The following is a 24,974-nucleotide window of genomic DNA, read 5'->3' on the forward strand; positions in this document are numbered from 1 at the left end:
GGGGTATAAAATTTATGAACTTGGCAGTTCCTGATGGTCCATGGGGTGGGTCTATACTCACTCTTCATGGGCCGGGAGGTGTAAGTCCTCATCTACCAGAGTACTGGTAGCCAAATAGCAAACTGTACCATTGAGAGTTTGGCCACTGCTGTCCTTGGTATTCCATGTAAAGCCTAAGGAGAAGAGCATCCCTTGTAGTGCTGGTAGGTAGCTTTATGAACGGCCAGTCATCGCTCCAAGTTGTCATCTACCCACCCCACCGTGGTTTCGGTCTGGCTGGGACGGTGGTTCTGACTGGCCCATGTTTAGCGGCGGGTTCCCTAAATTTGAGTGTTTGGCTGAGGGAGTTTTAAAAAATTTGTTGGTATCTCGGGGGTGTGGGACCCCGGGCCCAGCAGGTGTGTGAAAAGTCATCTTTTGGGTGACTATTACTGGTACTCTGTGTCAGTCCCCGAATGTGATTAAATTCACGGGCGGTGGTATGGATATTAGTTAGTACTCAAGATGATCAGATTACGCGAAAGCTATCTACTTTTTAAGAATGAAAAACACAGTTCTTTGTAACAAATCAAAATCACTCTTTAGAATATTCAATTAACTTTCTCACGCCAAAATGAATCTAATTATTAATACCATCACTTTGCTTTATTATAAATTTATTTATTTTTATTCCAGGAGCCGTATCCAGATGTGACCTTTCACATCGTCCTCCGCCGTCGACCCCTCTTCTACGTCTTCAATCTCATCCTTCCCTGCATGCTGATCACGGGCATTGCCCTGCTCAGCTTCTACATGCCTTCGGACTCGGGGGAGAAGGTCACCCTGGGCATCACGACCTTGCTCTCCATGACCGTCTTCCTCATGGTAATCGGGGAGAGCATGCCGCCCACTTCAGACACAGTGCCGCTCATTGGTAGGCAACTACTTTTCAATTCGCTTTTTTTATATGTCACTGGTAATCCAGCTATAATCAATCTTTTCCTAAATGGGTTCAATTCCATCAATCTGCAGCTCGGAGATTTGTTGCGCAAAGAATCAAATCAGACACAGGCATCTTTATGTAAACTTACTATAGAATGTTAAAAAACCTCCATACTTTCTTATTCTTGCGAGTCCTGTTTAAAAGGCACGAAGATTATCGCCAAATTTTAATTAAGAACGAACACAACATGTTTACTTCTCGTGTAGTTTGTATCTGCCATATTTCTGAGATCGCTTTTAACGTAGCATCAAAACCATTTTCTCATTCCAAGACTTTTGTCGCGTAATCCCTAAATCAGGGCTGGATTGAAACTGTTAGAGGCCCGAAGCACGAAAAAGATTTTCGCTGTCCCACATGCAGTGACGCTTGTTTCATCCCCGCCCCATTTCTTGTGTCTCAGTTTTGGTTTAGTTGCGCCATGCATTCCCTGGTAAAGCCGGCAATGGAAATGATTTGTGGACGGCGTGCTTAGGACGCCCTTTCCTTGACGTTCTAAGCACGCGCTTATTTTGCTTAATGGTTAATCCAGCTGTGCCCTAAATATATAAACATAAATCTATATTATCACTCAAACTGCGTCAAAACAACAATCCTATAGCTCTTCTTATGACAGACGAACTATTTATCATCATGGTTAGGATTGTTGGCTGTTTGGCAACGATTTGTGACTTGCTTTGGAATGTTTATATAAGGAGGTCATAATAATAAAGAAGTACTAAAACTTATCTTACAGGGCAAGTCACCTAAAAATGAAATCCTTCAAATTTTTAGCAAGAAAGGGTCATCGAAACGGATGGCCCTGAATTTGGTTTTAATGTATATCAAGCAGCTTAAACAATTTATATTGCAAAATAAACATGAAAGTTGATTCTTTTCCTTTTTATCTCATAATAATAAATGATATACAGGGTGAATCTAAATAAGAAGACAGAATAGTAAGGGGTATTAAAAGGCAGCAATAAGAGCAATATTCGTCATAGAATGTATGGTTGGAAAGCATGCTGTGAGAAGTTACAGGGTAGTTTTTCACTGTCATATTTAAAGAATTAACACAAGAATGAGAGGAGATACTTCGGAAAACCTTTTATTAACAGAACGTGCTCATAGAAATTGCTGAAAAGACTTTGCGTCAGCTGTAACGCCTGCAAGATAGGGATTGACACGCATTTACAAAGACATCAGGCATTTCCCGAATATCGCCAGCAACAACGACGAGTCTAGCGACTAGATCCATATTGGCTTCAATAGAGCACTCGTAGATTACACTTTTCGTATGGTCCCACAGGAAAAATCCAAACACGAGATGTCCGGTGATCTTAGTGGCCAAGCTATGGAGCCACATTGACTAATCCATCGCCCTGGACATTTTGTGGTTTGTATAAGCAGCAGTCCTCTCGACAATCCACGGTAGAAAATGCCGTTGGGTGAATGGACTGATTCTTTTTATATCATTTATTTACAATGCCACTTAGGCGCTCGTTGTTTGAGTTCCGACCATATATTATATGACGAATATTGCTCATATAGTTGCTTTCTATCGCCCTCTTGTTCAGATTCATCATGTATATGACTGATTGCCTTAACTATTGCTCTGAAGGTATCAGAGTGGTATGGATGATGGATCGTATCTGCTGTGATTGCAGCAACGGCAATAAGTGACCATTTTGCAACAGGCGGCTTTGTTCCCCGAAAACTGCGTTGAAGAGTTAACAGATTTAACTTCAACATGCTACAGTATCCACTAAGTTTTTGCAGCATGAATTGCCAATTGCATTTTCATGTGAACTTGTTGGTAACAGACGGTGGCCTCAAGCACTTCTGGCAAGTCTTACAAGCATGTCAAAAGTTACTTTACCCACCTCTACAACCACCTTTACACAGCCTAAACTTGGGCGCTTTAAAGTTACTTTGGTATAAAAATTTTGAAGACCGATTTATAATTAAGCACGATATACTGATTTAAAATCATGCCCATCCTTTCGATGATTTTATATTTTGGATTAAATGAACAGCCCTTGCAATATAATATATATCATTTGATAGCGCACAGTTACGCGCATTAATCCTCTCAGTGAAAATAATTTACTAATGTAATTTTATAGTGTATTAATAATAATAATAAAAAAAAAAAAAAAAAAAAAAAAAAACTGAGTCTCGACATGAGACACCTAATTGTTTTTTATTATAAAATGAAGAATCTGTCTATGAGTTCGTCGCCGATACACTCACCTCGAAATAATTTTTCAAAACTCAATTTAGATTTATTTATTTTTTTTTTTTTTAAAGCTATGTTGAAATAATTTTTCGGCTTAACTACTGGAGCCATTCTTTTTCATTTATCTGAGGGCTTTCTGCTCTTTTGATTTTACTTAACCTATTTAGTCTAACACTACTCAGACCAAAGTGTATAACCATGATTTCTTTGAAATGTTTTCTAAGAAATATTAAAAACAAACAACAAATTTCTACAAATAATAATAATAAATAAATAAATACCATATTCCTTCGCTTATTCTCTCGCCTAGCCTTTTTACCACTAGGTTCTGAAAACTTTAAAAATATTCATGTAATTCCCCCTTCCTCGATGCGTCCAGAACACAAGCTTCCCTTAATTTTAACAATGATTCGTCCCTGTAGTGATTGCTTTTGTTTTACTAACAAAAACAAACCCTCGCAAACTACTGCCGATGTCGAACCTTTCCCTTCTAACTTTTCATCTTTATGGCATCCTAATACAAGAAGCGGCCCACCACAACGAAGCAAACACGAACTGATGATTTGAGGCCTAAGGAGTAGCAGAGACAACAATAAGAACGAACGAGATTCAAGTTAGAGGGAAGTAGAAATGAAGATACTGTATTTGTAATGTTGATATTACTGTGCATTCTTATTGGAATGTAGGTTTCTTTTAAAGAAATGATATTGTGATAATTACTAGTAGTTTATCCATGACTTCTTTTCATTTGTTATCTTACAGAAGTTAAATTATTCGCATAATTTCCCCTTTTCGATTTTCGCAGGATAAAATTGGTAAAAAAAAGGGGGGGAAGGCATACGATAGATAGTTTCTAGAACATGTTAAAAGCGCACATGAAGCTTCTTGCCTAACTAAACTCATACGTTCAAAAACAATAAAACTCAATCACACTTGTACTTTTCTCCCATGATGCATTTTTTAATATCTTTTTCGACTATCACATTTTCAAAGCCCCCCGTTTCACTTTTAAGAAAAAAGCAGTTATGACATGACCTCTGATGTCATGACCATTCTCATACAACAGCCTTGAAAGAGAAAATCTTTTCTAATCCTTAACACCCTAAAACTCATAATGATTGCCAACGGCAACGAAAGATTTTAAGCAAGCTTCAAAATCTGTGTGACCAAAATAATGAAGTTCAAAACAAATAGATAAATTCTACAGATAAATACTAACAGCACTTTGAGGTGATATACGTATATACCATCTGTATATTAAATGACATTCAAAATGAGTTTCTTCCGACTAGTGAAGATTGTCTCATTTTTTAAAAAAATGTCGACTGTTTCACTTTTAGATTGCTCAAGTATAATATGACTGCCACATCTCGACTCAAATTCTAATATTCCTCGCCAATTCCTTCCAGATTTCCTTTAGCTGATGTCAGAAGCTCATTATATTATACTTGTTGTAATCTGTTTAGCATGAATTGCCCACAGTCAACATGTTGCTTTATATATTATCTATGCTTCATTTCAAACTAATAATCATAAAGGCACAAAAAAATGTTAGTCTGAATAATTCGGGTTAAAATAGCACGCCGAACAAATATTAATTTAGAAGTCAAACAACAAAAATCAGCGTTATATTTGCAAGCTTTCCAGGACTAGTTTCATGGTTCGGTAAAACCATCGAAACTATTCTATGAAAATTTGCAAATATAACGCTGATTTTTGTTGTTTGACTTCTAAATTAAATAACTCTGATTTGGATTGTACTTATTAAAGTATATCATAAGCACACGGAGACTATATGTCTAAAGGAAGGGATGTCTTCCCAACGGAAGTTTTTTCTTATTCACGTTAAACACGGGAAAAAAAAGCAATAAACGTCTCTTTCTGCATATGTTTCCTAAGCCCACAAGTAAATAAATTCTATAATAACATGCTACAGATTCTATAATAACATGCTGATTCCTGCATATCTAGGCTTAATAACAGATCAGTAACTAATCAAAATAATATTAAATGTTTTTTCTTTTGGCCAATACATACTTGTAAAAATTTATTTTTTGCATATGGAAAGAAATTTCTGTTCATTTCCTTGTCGTCAACACAGACCACACATTCCTCAGCAGTTGATGTGTGGCTGAATTCTGCTTTCGTTGCCAAGCCAAAGAATGTCTATACATATTCTTTGGCCAAGCGACAAAAGTTACCATGCTGAAAAATCTCTGTTACGCATGCTTGAAGTATAAGCTGTGCTAAAGTGAGAAGCTACTTTGGTTAATGGCTCGCTCGTTTTTGAACTTTGAACTTAGATTGCGACAAGCATCGACTACTGGGAGTCTTGACTTGTAGATAGACTGGTGACTGTGGCCAATCGTGGTTGTAAGTAGAGATGATGTTGCAAAACATCAACACCCGAAGGTAATTATTAGAAATGCAAAGCATACTATTACGAAAAGCCCGTGCAGACAACCGTTTCGGGATTTCAAACCGAGCACACTATTAGTGATTAGTGTTCAACTGTAGTGGACCAGAAAAAATTTCTATCATTGGCGCATAATTGCCAAAATCAACAAGCCTAGACATGGTACTACTCGTATGAATGATTTTGTTTAGTTGTTCCTCCTACTAAGTCCGCGAGAGCCATTCAACGTTCTTAAATGTGAATGAGTTGAAATTCTTGAAATCGTCACGAGAGCTCTTTTTTGACGGTGGTAAAGCAATTCATACACACGGAGTAGACTGAGTTTCTGGCATCGACGGAAAACTTGGTTACCAAGTACAACGAGACTCCTATTTTCAATTAAGGCCGATAGATGTCACCATGAGCTAGCCTTAGCTGTATACTGAAAGATTGAACATCATTGCACTGCTTTATGGAAATAAGTCCTCAACAACTTTGCTTATCTGAATAAGGACTGCAAGATGCCTAACTTATCTTAGAAAATGTAATCATTGATTATGCCTTTATTGCACTCATGCCTTATTGCTCAGGTAATAGTATGCTTTGCATTTCTAATAACTACCTTCGGGTGTTGATGTTTTGCAACATCATCTCTACTTACAACCACGATTGGCCACAGGCACCAGTCTATCTACAAGTCAAGACTCCCAGTAGTCGATGCTTGTCGCAATCTAAGTTCAAAGTTCAAAACCGAGCGAGCCATTAACCAAAGTAGCTTCTCACTTTCGCACAGCTTATACTTCAAGCATGCGTAACAGAGATTTTTTAGCATGGTACCTTTTGTCGCTTGGCCAAAGAATATGTATAGACATTCTTTGGCTTGGCGACGAAAGCAGAATTCAGCCACACATCAACTGCTGAGGAATGTGTGGGCTGTGTTGACGACAAGGAAATGAACAGAAATTTCTTTCCATATGCAAAAAATAAATTTTTAAAAGTATGTATTGGCCAAAAGAAAAAACATTTAATATTATTTTGATTAATTACTGATCTGTTATTAATCCCAGATATGCAGGAATTTATTTACTTGTGGGCTTAGGAAACATATGCAGAAACAGACGTTTATTGCTTTTTTACTCGTGTTTATGTTTGCGAAGTGCTTTAAATTAATGCTGTAGGTTTCCGAAATGCTCAGTAATAAATTAACATTAACTAATTAATTAGAAATTATTTTATTTATTTCACATCAATTTCCTAAGGTATTTTTGTTTGGTATCTCATCCCATATTCACTGTTATCAAAAATCCCAGTACTCTGCACTGTTATCAAATTCCAGTATTCCGGATTCAGAAAGGTATGTGTGTATGTATGCATGGATGGATGGATGCATGTATATATGTACATAAATATGTGTGTGTCTATACATACACATATACGTGCATATATAATACATACACACGGTATATAGACATAGATTTCTGAATCTAGTCCCAATAATAGAAGTACAAGTTCTTCTAGTTAAATTAATTTTATTTTTCGGATACTCGGTTTCAGTTAAAGTTCGGAGTACTGGAATTTACACAAGCCACTTCATGGTGCAAAACAAATTAAACATTGTTGCAGAATAGTAAAAAAAAATTAAATTTAGAAAATAAAATAAAGTACTTCTAAATACAATTATGTACATGATCAGATAAATCTTAGATCCATAGGATGTAGGAGAAATATTCAGAGACCTGATTCGGTATGATGACAGAAACTTGTGTTTTGAAGCATAACTTCACAGATTTTTTAATCTTTAAAAATTGTAGACACGCAGATGCAAAAAAAAAAAAAAAAAAAAAAAAATATTGATGAATGATGCAGAACAGAAGCTGAATGATGCAAAAATGACCTTTTATGAGCGGGAGATGAAAAATATAAAAATGCCATCAGATGGGTTCGAACCATTGATCTACAACACCGAGCGCTGTCCACTGCACTAATGTTTACATGGAAAGAAGTGAGATAAAAATTGAGAACACTTATAATAATGAAAGAAATATTCCTACATTTAAAAACTGCGCAATAGAGAAAATCCTGTGAAGAAATAATTATGTATAACGGTTAATGTATTGAATAGACAGATGTGCTGCATACGGTCTGGAAAAGTAATCGTCCAGAATAATTCTATAGTTTAAAATTTCAGCATTATTTGCAGCATGATTTGTTTTAGCATTACAGTAGAAATTTTCATTTAGTTTATTGAGGTAGTTCTTAATGTAATCAATCTTAAAGGCTTTATGCAGATTCTTGCTTCTGAGAAACCAAAGGGCTCCAGTTATAACACGAAGAAATTAATTTTGTAAAATTTGTAGCCAATTAATTTTCTTCTCCTCTTTCCATTGCCAATCTTTAGTCATCAATCTCAAAATACATCGCCAATAGTGTATAGCAGATGTCAGCCAATTACAGCAGCAAAGCATAATCTACCCTACTATTAATCAACAACCGCTCTTACCGGTCACCACAGTGGTGCCCCTCAAAAGCGACAAAAACATATACCTTCTCCATTCGCCTATCTAGTGAACTGACGAACTACGTCAATCGCACCATCAATGGCGTGTGGCTCTTCAAGTGTTCAGTGGGCCTAACTAGCCATGCCTAATGAACAAAACAGAACAACAAACCACAAACGAAACAATTGAACATATCAAAGCAATGGGTTTGCAAGCCAAGCCTCAAACTTATGGACACAAATCACGATAACAAACTGTACTTCCTGATATCGCACAACAGATGTTGGGCAGAGGAACTCAATGCTGGAAAATTTGAATCAGTTGAAATTCTTGAAATCATCCCATGAGAGCTATTTTGTGACAACGGTAAAGCAATTCACTCACACAGAATAAACTTGGGTTCTGGCCTCAACAGAAAACTTGGTTCCCAAGCACAACGAGACTCTCGCATCACACTTCTAATTCAATATATTCTATATATTCAATATAGTCTATAGAAGTCGCCATGAGCTAACCTTAGCTAAACACAAAAGGCAGTGAACCATCAATTAAAAACTGCTTCCCGGGTCCGCCACACTCCTTTATCCTAAATAAATTTATACACTGTCCCCCAATTTGAAGATTATCAGTGAAAGTGAATTAAGTAAACATTATTTATATTTCAAAATATTTGGTGATTATCTACTTGGTTAATTTAATAATCTCTGACTATCCAAACTTCCAGTTTCAACATTCCGCAGAACTGCATTATGGTATATTCTCGAGTACATATACAAGAACAGCCAACCAACACATGCACATACCAGATACATGTTACAGTATACATTGAATTACCTTTAGATCTTTTTGGATCCATTTATTTGAAATTTGAAAAAAAAAACCATTAAGAAAAAAACAGTGTTTTGAAGGAATTTTGAAGGCCATAGCTGAACAGCATCATAGTAAAATGTAAATATTGGTTATATAAATTTCCTTAACCAAAAATTTCTTCTCATTAAACACCTTATCTTATTGTTATTTATGAAGAAAATGGTACTTATGAGAGCCAAACAAATATTTTTCAGTATTTCACAAAGTTGCCAATGAGTTGGTGATTTTTATAAGGGTGCAGATAATAAGTAAGTTTTGTTAATTTCAAAATGTAAATTCCTTTTTCAAAAATTATAGAAAGAAAAATGTTTGAAGATTTCATTTGAATTATGGTTTATATTATTTAATTCACCTGTAGTTAATTGTTTTTCCCCTGTTTACACTTTAGGGCTTTACTATGCAGTTGTTATGACTTTAGTTTCACTTGCAACAGCAATGTCTGTGGTTACATTAAACATCCATCATCGAGGCATCCATGGAGGAGAAGTCCCTCCTATGGTTAAAAAGTTTGTCTTTAGCATTTTGGCTAAAATTCTCTTCATACGGGTTGAGTATCCTGACACATTTGATTCAGCCAATTCGGTAAGAATATTTTTTCTGAATTCTCTAAATTACTTCAAACATTAATAAATTTTTGATAATTTATTAAATCAAATTGTCAGGAATTGTTATCTAACCCATTAAAAATTAATTGATTGATTAATCACTTGCACTTGTATTTATTAATCACACACTTCTGCATTTAAAAATGGAAAGCACAGTATAAATCAACTAAAATAGAAGGGAAAATATTACATGAATACAATGCATATTTGTAACATTAAAACATGTATGTAAGAGATCATTTTTCTTTATAGTTATTGTCATTCAGGGATACTACTATGTGATATACTAGAGTGTAATGACTTTCCTTAAGAGTTAAATTTAGTTGGCTGTGTGCCAATGCTTCAAGCTCACCACTATTTTTTAGAAATGAATTCAAGATTAACCTGGAAATAAAACTTCCTACAGGAAAGAAAAAAAAAGTTGAACAAAATTTTTCGAAAATGTCTGTATATCACTGTTCACTACTTAATTTATTAATGTAATTTTTTTTAACGAACTGATGTTTTATTTTTAATTGCATAGAAATGTACATATTTTGCTTTTCCATTTTTGTATGACACTTGTATTTTTAGAAAGCACGATCTGAAATTGTAAATATCTCAGCAAATTTTTGTCGCACACGAGTTACTTTTTTTTAAAGCATAAGTATAACTAAAGGATCATACATTTTATAAATGTTAGCTTTCATAATTTTTATAACACTGATTTTTATTTTAAATTTTAAAATGCTAAGGTATGAATATTTGCATCATATAAAACATTTCTGTAATTAAAAGTAATGTCAACAACGAAGGCTTGCAAAAATAAAGGCTGCATAATATAATACATATTTCAAACAATATCTATAAAGTTATAGATACTGTTTGATATATGTATTATTATGCATTTATTAATATTACAATTTGTATTGTACGTAAAAATAAGGAAGGCAAAAAGCTAATTTCAATTATAACCTTGAACGTTATCCTCAGACTATAAAATGCATTATGGTAGGAAGAGGAAGTGTTTCTGTTATCCATCACGATGATGATGATTTCAAGACTAACAGATAATCAAAGTTCCACTGTAATTGTTTGTGATGTGTGTGTCTATATTTTAGTCCATTTTTTTTCAATTATAACCTTGAACGTTATCCTCAGACTATAAAATGCATTATGGTAGGAAGAGGAAGTGTTTCTGTTATCCATCACGATGATGATGATTTCAAGACTAACAGATAATCAAAGTTCCACTGTAATTGTTTGTGATGTGTGTGTCTATATTTTAGTCCATTTTTTCTAACTCTATCTAACAAACCTCAATTCCTAACTGTTTGTTAAATTTCAGTTCCTAACTGTCTGTTAAGTTCAATTCCTAAATGCCTGTAGAAAGAAATACAATATTCTCAACTGTCAAGTTTCACTGTAATTATTTGTGATGCGTGTATCTATGTTTTAGCCCATTATTTTTTATCTATATCTAATAAACTTCAGTTCCTAACTGTCTGTTAAATTTCAGTTGTTTCACAGAGTGCCTACTACAAAGATTATGCCAGAACGAGACTACTGTGAAAATGGTGGCATTTCTCCAAAGTTTCGCTGTAGCAATAACTGTATCACAAATCTACATAGAGCAATTAAAAACCCTATAGAAAATTTTGAGATACAGTTCTTGAAGGTACTGGAAAAGGTCTACCAAACTATAGAGAGGAATGAAATTCGAACAGCTGAACAGGACAGGCGAGACAAAATCAAATCAGAGTGGCAGCAAGTGGCTCTCATTATCGACAGATTCTTGCTATGGGTATTTATTATATCCACTTTAGGCACAACCTTTGGTATCCTCTCCATGTCGCCACACGCTAGATTATATTGAACGTTCTTGGTAGAACAAGTTGGCTGTTCTTAAAAATGAAAGAAGTCTATGAAAGCAGATAAGAAATCAGAATCAAATGATACCAAAAAAATCCTTGCAAGCAATAAACACAAGCATAAGCCTGCTTTATGTATGGCTAAGCAAAAGTAACTGATACGATTGAAGAAGATGGTTGCTTTGAAACAAGTCAAGATTTTATGCAGAAACTAGAGGATTTTGCATATTTAAGCAGTGTTTGTCAGAAGATATTTTATAGCTTCGAGTAGAATGGGAAGAAATTTTACAGCTGTGACTAACATCTTGAAGAAGATCTTCAAGCACAGTCTTTGTTAAAATTTTGTTTTTGATTAGTTATCTATATAACAGAGTAATGTATTTATTATTCATATACACAGTTTGAAGGCGATGCTTTAGAGAGCAATTAGGCAGCTAGTTCAATAATTTTTAAATCTAACAGGTGGTAACAAGAACATTAAATAATTACTAGAATGACCATCAAAAGTTATAATTAATATGCCTGCTTTTACCTAGAGTTTTGGCTTAGACTGTAGTTACAATATAAGAATTTGTACAAAGCTAAAAAACTGGTTTTTGTTCCTAGGGAAAAGTATTTTTTTATATATAACTTGCAAAAATTAAATTAAATTGCAACATGATAACTTAATCAGCCAGAATATTCATGGAAATTTCAGTGAAAAATATTAATAATTATAACAATGTTACCCTAATCATTAATCCTAGAATCTTTAATGTACTTTCAATTGCATAAATAGTGTTAACATAATTATTTATGCAATTAACACTATTTAAAAAAATCTAGGAATAATCTAAATAATATGATTTATGAGCAAATTCTAATCAATTTGACAACTTCCATAAAATCTCACAATTACCTGTAATTTTGCAGTATTATAGTATTCAGTATTACAGCAATTATATCACATAATTAAAATACACAGTTTAAAAAGCCATTTATATTATTAAAAAAATAATAAATATATTTATTTTAAAAACGAAATATGGCTGCATTTTATGCAGCTAAAAAGAAAAGATAGAAAAACTTCTATTAGATCATGCATGTTATTTGATATTTATGAACAAAATTTATAATTAGCACATTTCCAGAGGTTATTAATATAATTATGCTTCATAGAGCAATAATAAACATAAGATTCCTGTGCTTCATTTAAGCGATTAGAATGAATGTATAAATGAATCTAGATCCTGGATGTACAAGTATATATTGATAACCAAACTCTAGAAATAATTGTCTAGAAAAGAAATTAGATTTGTATAAATGAAAGTATATATACATTTACTTTCATGATAAAACAATTTTGTGCAATAAAGTATTTAGTTTAGTAATACGTGTGCTTCATTTTGAAACTGAACATAAAATACAAGTTAATCAGATAGCTAAGCAAAATTGTAGCTCTGTTCTTAACTTTCAGTGAGTATCTGTTTTAATACCTAATGGCCAATGTGGCACTCTAACTGTTCATGAGTTATCAGCAACAAGACTTAATCAAAACAATTTGTCCTCATGATTCCAAAAACAAAATTTCTTTCTCATTTATGGAAATCAAAACCACAACTAGTAAAACATAATCTAAAATATATTGTCCAAAATAAAGGCTTTATTCTTGACAACACTAAATTTACGATTAGGCTATCTGCCGTTAAAAGGTTTACAAAATCATGTCTTAAAGATCCCAATCAGCAAAGATAATTTGTTGTTTTCAGACTTATAATGTGGTTTCAGGTTTTGGGGATAATTAGAAGATGCTCAACAGCATTTACCTGTGTTAAATCTACTAACTATTCACATTTTCTGGCCTTTCACCTAAATATTATTTATCAGGTAGGATTAATAACACACCACACCACATCTAAGACTTTATATTAAACCAGCAGTGTATATATTTACCAATGTAGCAGACTTTATATTTAACCAGTGTGTGATGTTGAACATGTATTCTTTTACGATTTACTCGCATTTGCCTTTTTTGTATTCTGTTCATAAATACACGGTATAAGCAGTTATTTATTACACTTACCCATTTATTATTATACCTTATTTATTATTTATGATATTTTTATTTCTTACACTTACTTATAACAGAGGTGTTTATTTAATCCTTGCACTTATTAAACACTATTAATATATTTCAAAAAATTACTTAATAACTCAAGTGTATATTGTTCTTAAAATCTGAACTTTTTTTTTTTTTTTTTTTAGTGTTTCTGTAATCATTAACAAAAACACTTTTAATATCATTTAGATCATCTTACACAGATGCAGCAGCAATATAATTAAAATTTAATAAATGGGAAATTTAAACTTTTATTTGACACTAAAATAGATCATTGACACTTTTATTTGACACTAAAATAGAACTCTTTATACAAACTCTGGTAGGAGTAGATCCATTTAAAATAACCCATAGTATTTTTTAAAGGTATACATGAATGACAAAAATTTTTATAGAACAGTATCGAGTATACCCTAATATTTTAGTCTAGTTTTCACAAGGAGTAGATTTTTGCTTAAACGATTTTGATCATATTCATTTTTTGTAATACATTTTACATAAAATATGTTTCAAAATTTTTCTTATGAATGTTTTACTTTCATTTAAATTGTGTTAAGAAATAAATATGGACCGGTAATTACCAGAAAAAGTATTCAATTCTTACTTATTGTACAAGTATTGCTTTTAAAAGCACTAAACTTATGAATGGCATAAATGAATTTAGAGAAATATAGAAGAAAATTAAGAGTCTTATCATTTAAATGCCAAAACATTGTCTAAAAAAATTAGTAAATATATAAAAATCATTATATTCTACATACATCTAAATTTCAGAAACCATCTCCCAGAAGACTGTCATCACCAGGAGTTGGCCCATTAAATAATTTCTGCAAAGAATTGGAAAAAATTCATTCGGAATACACCGAGAAGGGTTTTTACTATTTAAGTACCTTAAATGTGCAAATCTTTCATAACTAAATTTTTGTCATCTTCTGTTAGAATTATTTACAAGAAATTAAATCATTTTAAAATTAAGAAAGCAGAAGATTATAATATAGTTTTCAAAATACATTAGGTCTCCTTACAGTGAAATGAAGGCCAAGCAAAAAAATAGTTCAAAATACATTGAGTTTCCTTACAGAGAATTTAAGGGCAAACAAAAAAATAGTTTCTGCAAATATCACTATTTTCTTATAAAAATAAACTAAAAATATATATAAAAAAAAGAGTTGAAAGAATTTTAAATAAGAAACATAAGAGAAATTTAAGACCTGATAACTTAAAAAAACGTAAATAAAATTTTAGAATATGTTTATTTCATTAATGTAAAGTGAAATAAATTATACAGAATTAATTTAAATGTGATTGTACAAATTGTTTTGCTACATCAATAGCTTCATCAACTCTGTCTACTCTTTCACATATCACAGAATATACTAATGTTGGATCTTTGGCTAGGCTTCGTGCCCGTCCATTTAGTAGTGCTGCTACAGGATTGATCCACAAAAGTGCAGAAAATGATGACTGAACAAATTGCTGCAAGTAATTAATAAAATTATTCATGTGCATTTAAAAAATATATTGATGTGAACTGATGTATTATATTATTTTGCCATGAAATAAAACAGTTTAAAATTAGGCGAAACAGCTGCAGAATTCCTTTTTTTTTTTTTTTTTTTTTTTTTTTTTGGCTTGACAAAGAAGGACTTGTGCCTGATCGCCCTCAAAATTGATACAGTTTTGATTAAAATTTATGCCAAACATAAAAAGACCATTTAGCCTAATTTTAAATCTTACACTGGCATCAGGGCTTTATTTCTAAAAGTAGAAGTGCTGGAGCCCTATGGAAGACTATCAGGAATGAAGAGCAAGAGTAAATAAATAGAAAAAATGACTATAAAAATCATAAATAATTTAAAAATTAAATAGTTAGTGAGTATCAAACTCATTAATAATTATTTAATTTATGTTAATAATTAATAGTTTTTATTGATTCATAATTAATTATTATTTATTAAAATAATTAAAGATTAAAGTAATTAAATAATTAAAATTAAATAAAATGTAAAGAGATAAATTAAAATTTAATAAGTGATTTTCATTAATTTTATTGCTAAAAATAAAATTTTCTAGATCAAATTTCTACTGAAATAATTGTTAAGTTACATAAAAAAGCGCCAGAGCCTTCTTTTAGGGCTCCGGTATGCTCTGACTAGAATTAGAATATGTCCCAAAAACTAAGAAGTACCAGACTTGAACTCCAGTGGGCTCCGGTGCAATTTAAACTCTGACTGGCATGCTTGTCATCTTCCTTGATATAATACAGTGTTCAACAAATCATAGCAATAAGTCATACAAGAAATAAAATAATAATGCCAAATTTAAAATTTTAGATATATTTTATGAGAAAACCAGTGTCTGAAAGTGACTGAATTCATAAAGTTTTAATGTTTATGAAGTTAAATTCCCTTCTATAATAAAGCAAGCATCCTCTGCTTGTGTAAAAGATTGAATTTCCTCTTTCAGCATGCCTTCCTTTTAAAGGTCCTTGCAAAAGCTTCCAACTTGTAGCATTAAAAAATCTCACTACCCATACTTTCCAATAAAAATTCAAAGCTTTTTCCTTCCTCCATACCATGCAGCATAACATTTATGCTTTACCACAATGCACGAACTTTGTAAAAGCAAAAACTCTGATAATATGGCACAAATGAGAATAAAGACAAATTTAACAAAATGTGGCTACAAAAATGGAGATGAATTACATAATCTTTCATCATTGGTAACCGTGACACCCTGTGAAAAATTCTGTGGCAATCAAAAACTGGGATGTGAGCCAAGCATCATTAAATCCAAAGGGATTTCCTGTAATTTGAAAACATCTCAAATCACTTCCATAACCATACTTCAGGGCATCAGTCCAAAAAATGTATGCAAATATATGGTTACTGTGAGAAAGTAGTAATGGGTCTGCTTCAACAGTTGTACTTCATAATGTTACACCACAGATTTTAAAACTTATGCAACTCATTCTGGGAAAGCCAGCTTTATAAACTATATACAGGGAAAACTATGGATACCAGATCAGTAGATGCAATGACATAATTACATGCAAAATTCATTTATATTTACTGATAAGGAATTTCTTAAATATAAAGATGAGATTTCCTTTTGCAATTTTTGAAAATACAAGAATCACTTTTACATTACTAAAAAGTTTCAAATTTATTGATAAGCTTAATAGAATATTTAAAGAACATCACATAGTTCTTGTCACATATTATTATAATGACTATTTTAACTCAAAAACACTTTTGCGAAAACAGAGGCAAAATGTTATTCAGATGAATATACAAACATAGGAAGTTAAAATTTTATGTGACTTATTTATGAGGATTAAAACAACTTTTCCAGAATTAGCATCTCTAAAGACAGCAAATCACTAGTTATATCAGATAATTTACTGAATTTTACACAGAAATTAAACTTACCTCTGGCACAACACATGAGCAAATAACAGTTTTGTGACCATCTTGGGCAAAATACAATGCAGGTTTCCCTCCTGAATTTTCTAGAGCAAAATTAATTATCTTTTTGCCATCACCAACAGACTGAAGTTTGTGAACGATAAATTTTTCATTAGAGTAATCTTTTAGAACTAATTCCATCTCAGACTTTACCTACAAATTAACAAGATACATTACACTTAATAAATTTAATATTCATGGGATAATTTTTATTATTTATCCCTTAACACCTCATATAAGAAATATACCATATTAATTTGAATCAGAACAATATTTTGGTATTATATCTTATATAAAATTACATAAAAAATTGTTAATGGAATTTTATTATTTTGCTAATTTAAACTTTTCAGATATTTCTTTTTACATTCCCTTAAATTTTTAATATGCATAGTTTACAATCAATGATAGAATAACTAACAGGCAAATAAGTTAAATGTCTATGGCCCAGTTTCAGTACAGGAAAAAAAATAAATAAAATGCATGAATTTATTATTACAAATGTAAATATTCTTTCATTGAGATCTCTCTTACCAAAAGCTACAGAATTTAAAAGATGTTAAAATAAGAGTTGAACAACATGAACGTTCAACAGAACAGAAGACTGCCATAACAAATTTGTAACAAGAAACACTTAATCTTAGCAAGATTAGGACACTTACAAATATATGAAATACTGAAGTCATAAAACTCTAACATTTAAAAAAAAAATTAAAACTGTGCTTTCTTACGTAAAAATAATTATCATAAAAATAAACAGTTTTATTTTCAAGAAAAACAGTTTTCATTTAATTAAGACCCAGGTAAAGAATATTTTCAACAAACTAATTCAATACAGAAAAACAAATCACAAACTATTAATTTAGAAGTCAAACAACAAAAATCAGCATTATATTTTCAAATTTTCACAGGAGTAGTTTCAAAGGTTTTACTGAAACATCATCCTCAGCTGCAAAGGTGCAAATGAACAAGATAAGATATAATGATTAGATTAATCACTAGATCTTATCTCATTCATTTGTGCTTTTGCAGCTGAGGATGATGGTTCGGTAAAACCGTCAAAACTACTACTGTGAAAATTAGAAAATATAATGCTGATTTTTGTTGTTTGACTTCTAACTTAATACTTGTTTGGTGTGTTATTGTATCCTAAATCACAAAGTACTTAAGCCTTTTGTAGTAAATAAGCAAGATAGTTCCTTCAATTTTTTAAAAATTATTCTGAGCTTATATTATGCAAGTCTAAATTTTACAATTTTTATACATTTGAATTAAGGTATTTTCTTCAGAAATTTTAAATCTGTATGTCACTAAACATAGACTTAAGCATACATGATAGCCTTATAAAGGTTTTTATGCAATGTAAGCATGTGATAAGTCTTAATTAAATCTTTCTCATAAAATGACTCTATTAATAAATAGTAAATTTATAATAGCTATAAATAAATTTACTCCAATACCTAGTAAACAGTAAATTAATAAATAATAAATTTATTAATAGCTATTATAGAATTTAATAAACTGTATTGTTAAGATAAAATAACATACAAAATCATTTTTTTCTTAAAAATAGTAACTTCACTTGAAAATAATAGTTTGCCATGCATTTTAGTAATCAATATGACAATGCTCTTTTTTTATTTCAAAAAAAAAATAAATAAATAACACAGCCAAACTCTACTATAACAAACTTCAAGGGGCCGGAAATTTAATTTGCTATATCCAATGTTTAACTAAATCTGATATGATATAAAAAATGGATTATCTCATAATAAACATGAAAAACTGAAAGATGAATAATAATGATTAAAAAAAAAAAAAAAGAAAAAGAAAAAAAAAAAAAGAAAATCTGAAAGCTTTTAGATTTTATATTATGCAAAAAGGGCATTTTTTAATGTTTTATGTGTTACCTTTATTTATTAAATATCATGCCCTTAGCAATAAACCACATAAAATTCAACAGCAATATCACAAATATTTAAAAACAGCATATCTTTAGAAATTCCAACAGACAGATTTGCGCGCTGGAGATATTCCCCCCCCCCCGTACAGCGTTGCCATTGCTTGCTTTGAAATTGTTGAGTTTGTTAACCTTTTGACATATAATGAGATCTGGAATGTGTCATTTATTATTAATGTTAAAGCAGATTTTGATACATCTCAATCCTCACAAAATTACAGTCGCTTAAAAATGTGTTAGGATTATAAAATATGAAATTATAAAGTTATTATATATATTTAGAGTGTTTGTTCTTAGGGTGCAAAGCTTTGTTCCTGTAATTTTTAAGCTCATTAGCTTTGAATTTTATTTGTATGTCAAGGGTTAATCAAAAATTCTTACAGTTTTACAAAATTTGAAATAGATAATAAAACAAGTTCAAAATTAAAAATTCAGGCTTCCACATACCCATGTTTGGTTTCAGGACTACGTTATTCAAAATTTGACGGCTCTAGGAACCTTTCTTTTTTCACAATGGAAGAAGCATTCATGCAGATTCTTCTTTATTTAGTTTCTTTAAATATAATACGTGATGGCACCAGTTGGAAAAGTGAATTAATGCAGAAAGTGAAATGACGCAAAATGTTATTTTGACACCAACAGCCCTTTTAGCTAAAAATAGCTTCTACCAAAAGAAGAGAAGAATAAATCTAATTCTTAAAAAAGCCATTTTAAGATTTAACTGCAATTATTATTATTATATGCGGTTATTAAATTTGTTAGTCTTTCTTCTCTATTTTGTCCATAGTATCTGGGAAATTCACTGGTTCTGCTTGAAGCATTTGACCAGATATTGGCAGACGATGGCTTCTTTGAATGGAAAATTATTTCAACAATGCTGCTTAACTTTATGCTCAACCTTTCTCAACTTTTTTTTTCATATCCTAATTTTGTCCATTAGTAGAAACTATTCAGTTTTGATTTCTCATATGGTACCTAGTGTAGATTTAGGTAAACTGTATTCCTGAAAGATATCAATTTGGCTTCATCCATTCTGTATTTTTTTAATACTGATCACCTTATTTTCAATGCAAAAGCTTTAAGTTTACAGCTTGTTGTGCAGATGAGTTTTTTACACAGAGAGTGCAGAGAGTTTGGTTAAAGAATATATTAGAGTTTTGCTCTTCTTGAAAGATAAAAAGAAAAAAAAAAAATTGTCTTTGTCTATAGTGTCTTATCTATTCTCTAGTGACAATATAATTATTTCCCCCAAGATTCGCATGACAACAATAAAAAGATTCAATAACCTTTATATAGAATACCGTATGTCTTGCATAAGAAGTATAGAAAGCAAAACCCCTACTCAAAGGATAGAACTGGGATAGCATTTCGAACCCAAACAAAATTAACTGATAAAGATAACAAATTTTCACTCCCTAAAAGCCTTAAAAGAAGAATCAGTTGTAAAACCACAAGCTCAAAAGTTTCACCAGTTTCATCCCTTCCTCTTTCCCTGAATAATGAAAATTTCAAAATTTGTACCTTGAATACAATTCTATCTAGCAGCTCAATCAAAGAATTTCAATAAAATCAAAGAATCTGTTCACATTTTTTGATTTAGTGGTCATGTACACCACATAATTTTCTAAGATATGCTCATTGTATTCTCATTCTCTTAGGGCTACCTTTGTTTAGAATACAAATTAAAGAGGTAAAATCAAAATAAAATAAAAGTGTTTTCCTTTCTGGAAGGAATGTGTAGTGTTTATAAAATGTAGACCCTAATACTCTAAATGCGGATGCATTCCTCAATTAATAATTTTTTCGTTAAAATTTGCAAAATTCTGGAAAAAATATATAAGAATACTTTTAAAAAAATTTGAATCAAAGATATCTATAAAGTTTGTTGCAAATGATTTTCAATACTTTTGGAGAGTTGCTATAATAGTGTAAAATAACATTCAATGTCTAGGAAACTGGATGGGACCAAAAGGTTCATTCGTTATATTCAGGGAGAGAGAAGGTTCGTTATAAACTGGGTTCGACTGTAACATTTAACTGAAATTATTTTACCTTTTGAAAACCATCTTGTACAAAAACATCAGTGGCCTCTGTTAATTTTTTTGTGAGTTCAGTTAATTTATTTTGATGGTCCCTGAATAAAAGAAACGGTAGTTCAGTTTCATGATATCCCTGAAAATAAATAAATATGTTCTGTATGAAAATATGACAGCATTTATATTATTGCATTCAGATGTTGTCTCAATTCTTGAACTGATTTTTAAACATAGCATGTACATACTCACCTTTGCTAATTTTACTTCCTTCAAACAATCCCACAATTCCAAATAGTCTACCTATAGCAAAAATGAAGATTATAATAATTATCATAAAGAATATAATATTTGACTTTAATTCAGATTAATAACGTTATGAAGTGGTGTTAAAAAAAGCTAGCTTTTAGAACTATGTGGGATCTTTGACAAAATTTTAAGTTAAATAACATAAAAAAATTTATAATACATGTACAGTACAATATCTCAAATCATAACATGCAACATCCAAACCTCTGGACCACCACCAATTATTTTCCATGAAATTTTTTATGAAAAGGGAGAAAGAGTTTCTAACAAAAGTACCTTGCTATGCTTAATGCATGCACAGTACATATTTTTTCATAATACAGCATATGATGGATCCTGATTCTTAATTTTACTTTGCCACCAAATAAAAGGCATCTATGTTGAAGAAACACAATCATTTATTAACATAAATAAATTATCAATAATTTGGTTTCATAGCCACCTTTCTGCTTCGCATATATCACAAACTAAAATATTCTAACAAAATTGCTTGCTGATTGTATACCTATTGAATAAGATAACCACGACATCAACTTGGCGAATAATTTTGAATTATTTTTTGCTTTGATCAGTACATGACTCTCAACTCATGGCGGCTTCAGAAATGACAAGCAGTGATATCTAAAACAATAAGAGTAACTGAATACCAAACTACACGGCAAACTTTATATTCACATTGTGCTTGACAATGATTACAGACTTCAGAGTACAAACTTAAAACAGTCAATTGTAGTGTGAAGTGTTCAGTGTGTTGAATAAGAATGATTTGTTGTCGTGACAAGCCTTAAATATATGTAAGAATTTATTTATTCAGTACTCGGATAAGCTCTAAGCATACATGGAACATAGATGTAAGTGCAAGTAAAAACTAAATAAATATAATTCAGTCTTAACTTCCTCAGCATACAATGTGTTACGTGCATACGAGCCAGTTTCCCTTAGAAAGTCCTCCACGAAGGCATCCCTCCCCTTAGGCAAATAGACCTTAGGCAGATATGCTTTGCGGTAATTGAATAACCTAATAACCATCCTCAGCATACAAAAGAAGCAAGACAAAATTTAACTGAACAACATGTCTTTAGTTGCCAACCTCTTGATACATTACCAATTCTATATAGTAGATGTTAGCTAAGCCTTCTGCTAAGGCCCACCAGTGGCCGAGCAGTCAAGTCCCTGAACACTGGTAGTTGGTTTGAAGTTTGAATTCTGTGAACTGGCTGGCTGCATGGTCGTTTTCATGGTTTTGCCCATGTGTAATGTACAATATGTGCCAGTTCCCTTAGAAAGTCCTCCACAAAGGCAACCCTTCCTTTTATGTAGTGCCTTAGGGCAGAACATGTAAATAATAATAAAAGTGTCTTCAAAGCCACAAATCTGAAGGTTTTTGTATATCGTAAACAAAAAGTAAAATTTTACAATTAATGGAATTAGTGAAGAAATGGAAATAAATGACGAAGACATAATAGAAGTACTTCATTGTGATGACAATGCCTCAATGATCAATTACTCCATTGGACAGCAAAATCTGATGCATGGTTTTAAATCCAGGCTATATCACTACTTATAATAAAAGTAACAGAGAGATTGCTGAGAAAGAAAAAAGCTTCGATTGACAGTCAGTGGGAATTCTTGATGCGGCAGCTGCAGGTAAATAGAACTTTGTAACTAAACAAAAAATTATCTATCTGTAAAATTAAAGAGAAAGAAATAGCACAAAAATGAAGCAAAGGGAACAAATTACATTGAATTTAATACAGCAAACAAATAAATACTAAGGTTCTTTTTTTTTCCCCATAAATTTTGATTCTTTTAAAGCCATAAATACATCATTATTTCACAAACAGCTATTTCATACCTTTAATTTTATATCATCTACACACAACCTATTAGATTTAAAATCTAGAATTGCCGAAGTCCCATTAAGTCCAGATTTCATACATTTGTAGGCAACAATTATTATTGGTAATAATAACTACAACTACTTCTACTAGATAATGACTACTACTTTCACTTCACCTTTAGTTTCAGTTTAGTTTCAGAAGGTTGTCATGCCATAAAATCAGTAAGGAGTTAGTGAGGGCTACAAAGAATAATAAAGATGTTATATATGGAAAATAGTGATTCTTGCTTTTTGATTTTTGCTATTTAAATTATTATAAAAAGAACTTAGCAAGCAACCACATACTTGGTGACCTCGGAATTATTGATAAAGATGTCAGAAAGTGAAGAATCGGTGATTAAAGAAGAAATAGCACGGGTAAGTGTTAAAATACCTCCCTTTTGGGCTGAAAAGCCAGAGATATGGTTTTATCAAGTAGAAGCACAGTTTTCTATTTGTGGAATAACTGCCGAGGAAACTAAATTCAACTACTTAGTATCGCAATTGGAAGCAAAATTTGTAGAAAGTTTATGGGATATTATAAGTGACAATAGCAAAACCAAATATACTGCTGCTAAAGAACGTCTCTTGAACACTTTTAAAGAAAATGAAAATAAACGTTTACAGAGACTGCTAACAGGCATAGACTTGCGAGACAGTAAACCTAGTCAACTTTTACAAAAAATGCGAAATCTTGCTACCGATGGCATTTCGGATAAAGTTCTTAAAACACTATTTCTGCAGAAAATGCCAGATACTGTGCGCAATATTTTAATCGTTAGTGATGAAGATATCGAAAAACTAGCTCTGATGGCGGATCGTATCATCGAAATGCAACCAAAACAAGAACTATACTGTGCCAGCAGTATTGTTTCTCCAGGAACAGATGCTATTGCTGAATTACGACAACAAATTGCAGCTTTGGATAATAAAGTCGAAAAACTAACTGTTACAAGAAATTCTCGTTCTCGCTCAAGAAATAGCAGTCGATCATCTAATAATCGAAGTAAATCTCGGAGCCGTTATAACCCTAATGGCAAGTACTGTTATTTTCACTTTCGTTTTCGAGAAAAGTGTTTTCCTGATAGATGCAAACCCCCCTGTGCATGGAAAAACAGCTCCTCGGAAAACGAAAATCAGCAGTAGAATTAGCGGCAGACTCTGCTGCTGTAAATAAAGAAAATTGCCGTAAATTCCGCTTATTTATCACGGACAAAAAAACAGGTTTACATTTTCTGGTTGACAGTGGAGCAGAGGTAAGCCTTATTCCTCGTACTTCTAAACACAAACTTATTAGTGACTATAAATTATATGCTGCAAATAATACAGAAATTGATACTTTTGGTACAGAAGTTTTAATTCTTGATCTTGGTTTACGCCGAGAATTTCAATTCCCATTTATTGTAGCAAAAATTAGTAAACCTATATTAGGTGCAAATTTTTTAAATAAGTTCAATTTATTGATTGATATAAAGCATAAAAGGCTAATTGATGGTGTGACGAACCTTGCAGTTTATGGTGACATCGCACCCATCTCTATTCATGAAACTGTAAATACAACGGGCAGCTTATGTAAATATTCTGATTTATTTGCTATGTATCCTAGTATAACAAAACCAAATTTTCTTATTTCTACTGTAAAGCATAATGTGAAACATCACATTATAACTCAAGGACAACCTGTAAGTTGTAAAGCAAGACCGTTAGATTCTAAACGGTTGGAAATAGCTAAAAGAGAATTCAAATATATGCTGGACAATAACATCATTAGTCCGTCCAGTTCAGAATGGGCAAGTCCCCTACACATAGTGAC

At 31.7% G+C, this 24,974-nt stretch overlaps 2 protein-coding genes across 2 annotated transcripts in view; one reads left to right on the forward strand and one right to left on the reverse strand.

Annotated features, from left to right (window-relative positions):
• LOC118198352 (neuronal acetylcholine receptor subunit alpha-10-like) overlaps positions 1 to 12,802 on the forward strand; it is a 292,952-nt gene extending 280,150 nt beyond the window's left edge. The window contains exons 7-9 of the mRNA XM_085822803.1: positions 676 to 913; positions 9,349 to 9,542; positions 11,064 to 12,802. Coding sequence (XP_085678929.1) covers positions 676 to 913; positions 9,349 to 9,542; positions 11,064 to 11,420 — 789 coding nt within the window. The 3' untranslated portion in view covers positions 11,421 to 12,802. The remainder of the gene's footprint in view (positions 1 to 675; positions 914 to 9,348; positions 9,543 to 11,063) is intronic.
• A 1,945-nt stretch (positions 12,803 to 14,747) lies between these two features.
• LOC118190028 (alanine--tRNA ligase, cytoplasmic-like) overlaps positions 14,748 to 24,974 on the reverse strand; it is a 105,677-nt gene continuing 95,450 nt past the window's right edge. Inside the window, exons 26-29 of the mRNA XM_085822804.1 lie at positions 21,226 to 21,276; positions 20,993 to 21,112; positions 16,945 to 17,133; positions 14,748 to 14,989 (exon numbers count right to left, since the gene is read on the reverse strand). Coding sequence (XP_085678930.1) covers positions 14,804 to 14,989; positions 16,945 to 17,133; positions 20,993 to 21,112; positions 21,226 to 21,276 — 546 coding nt within the window. The 3' untranslated portion in view covers positions 14,748 to 14,803. The remainder of the gene's footprint in view (positions 14,990 to 16,944; positions 17,134 to 20,992; positions 21,113 to 21,225; positions 21,277 to 24,974) is intronic.

The sequence above is a fragment of the Stegodyphus dumicola genome, chromosome 8 (genome assembly GCF_044657685.1).
Source record: "Stegodyphus dumicola isolate Sdum_Otavi_A_Nest chromosome 8, ASM4465768v1".
NCBI lineage: Eukaryota > Metazoa > Arthropoda > Arachnida > Araneae > Eresidae > Stegodyphus > Stegodyphus dumicola.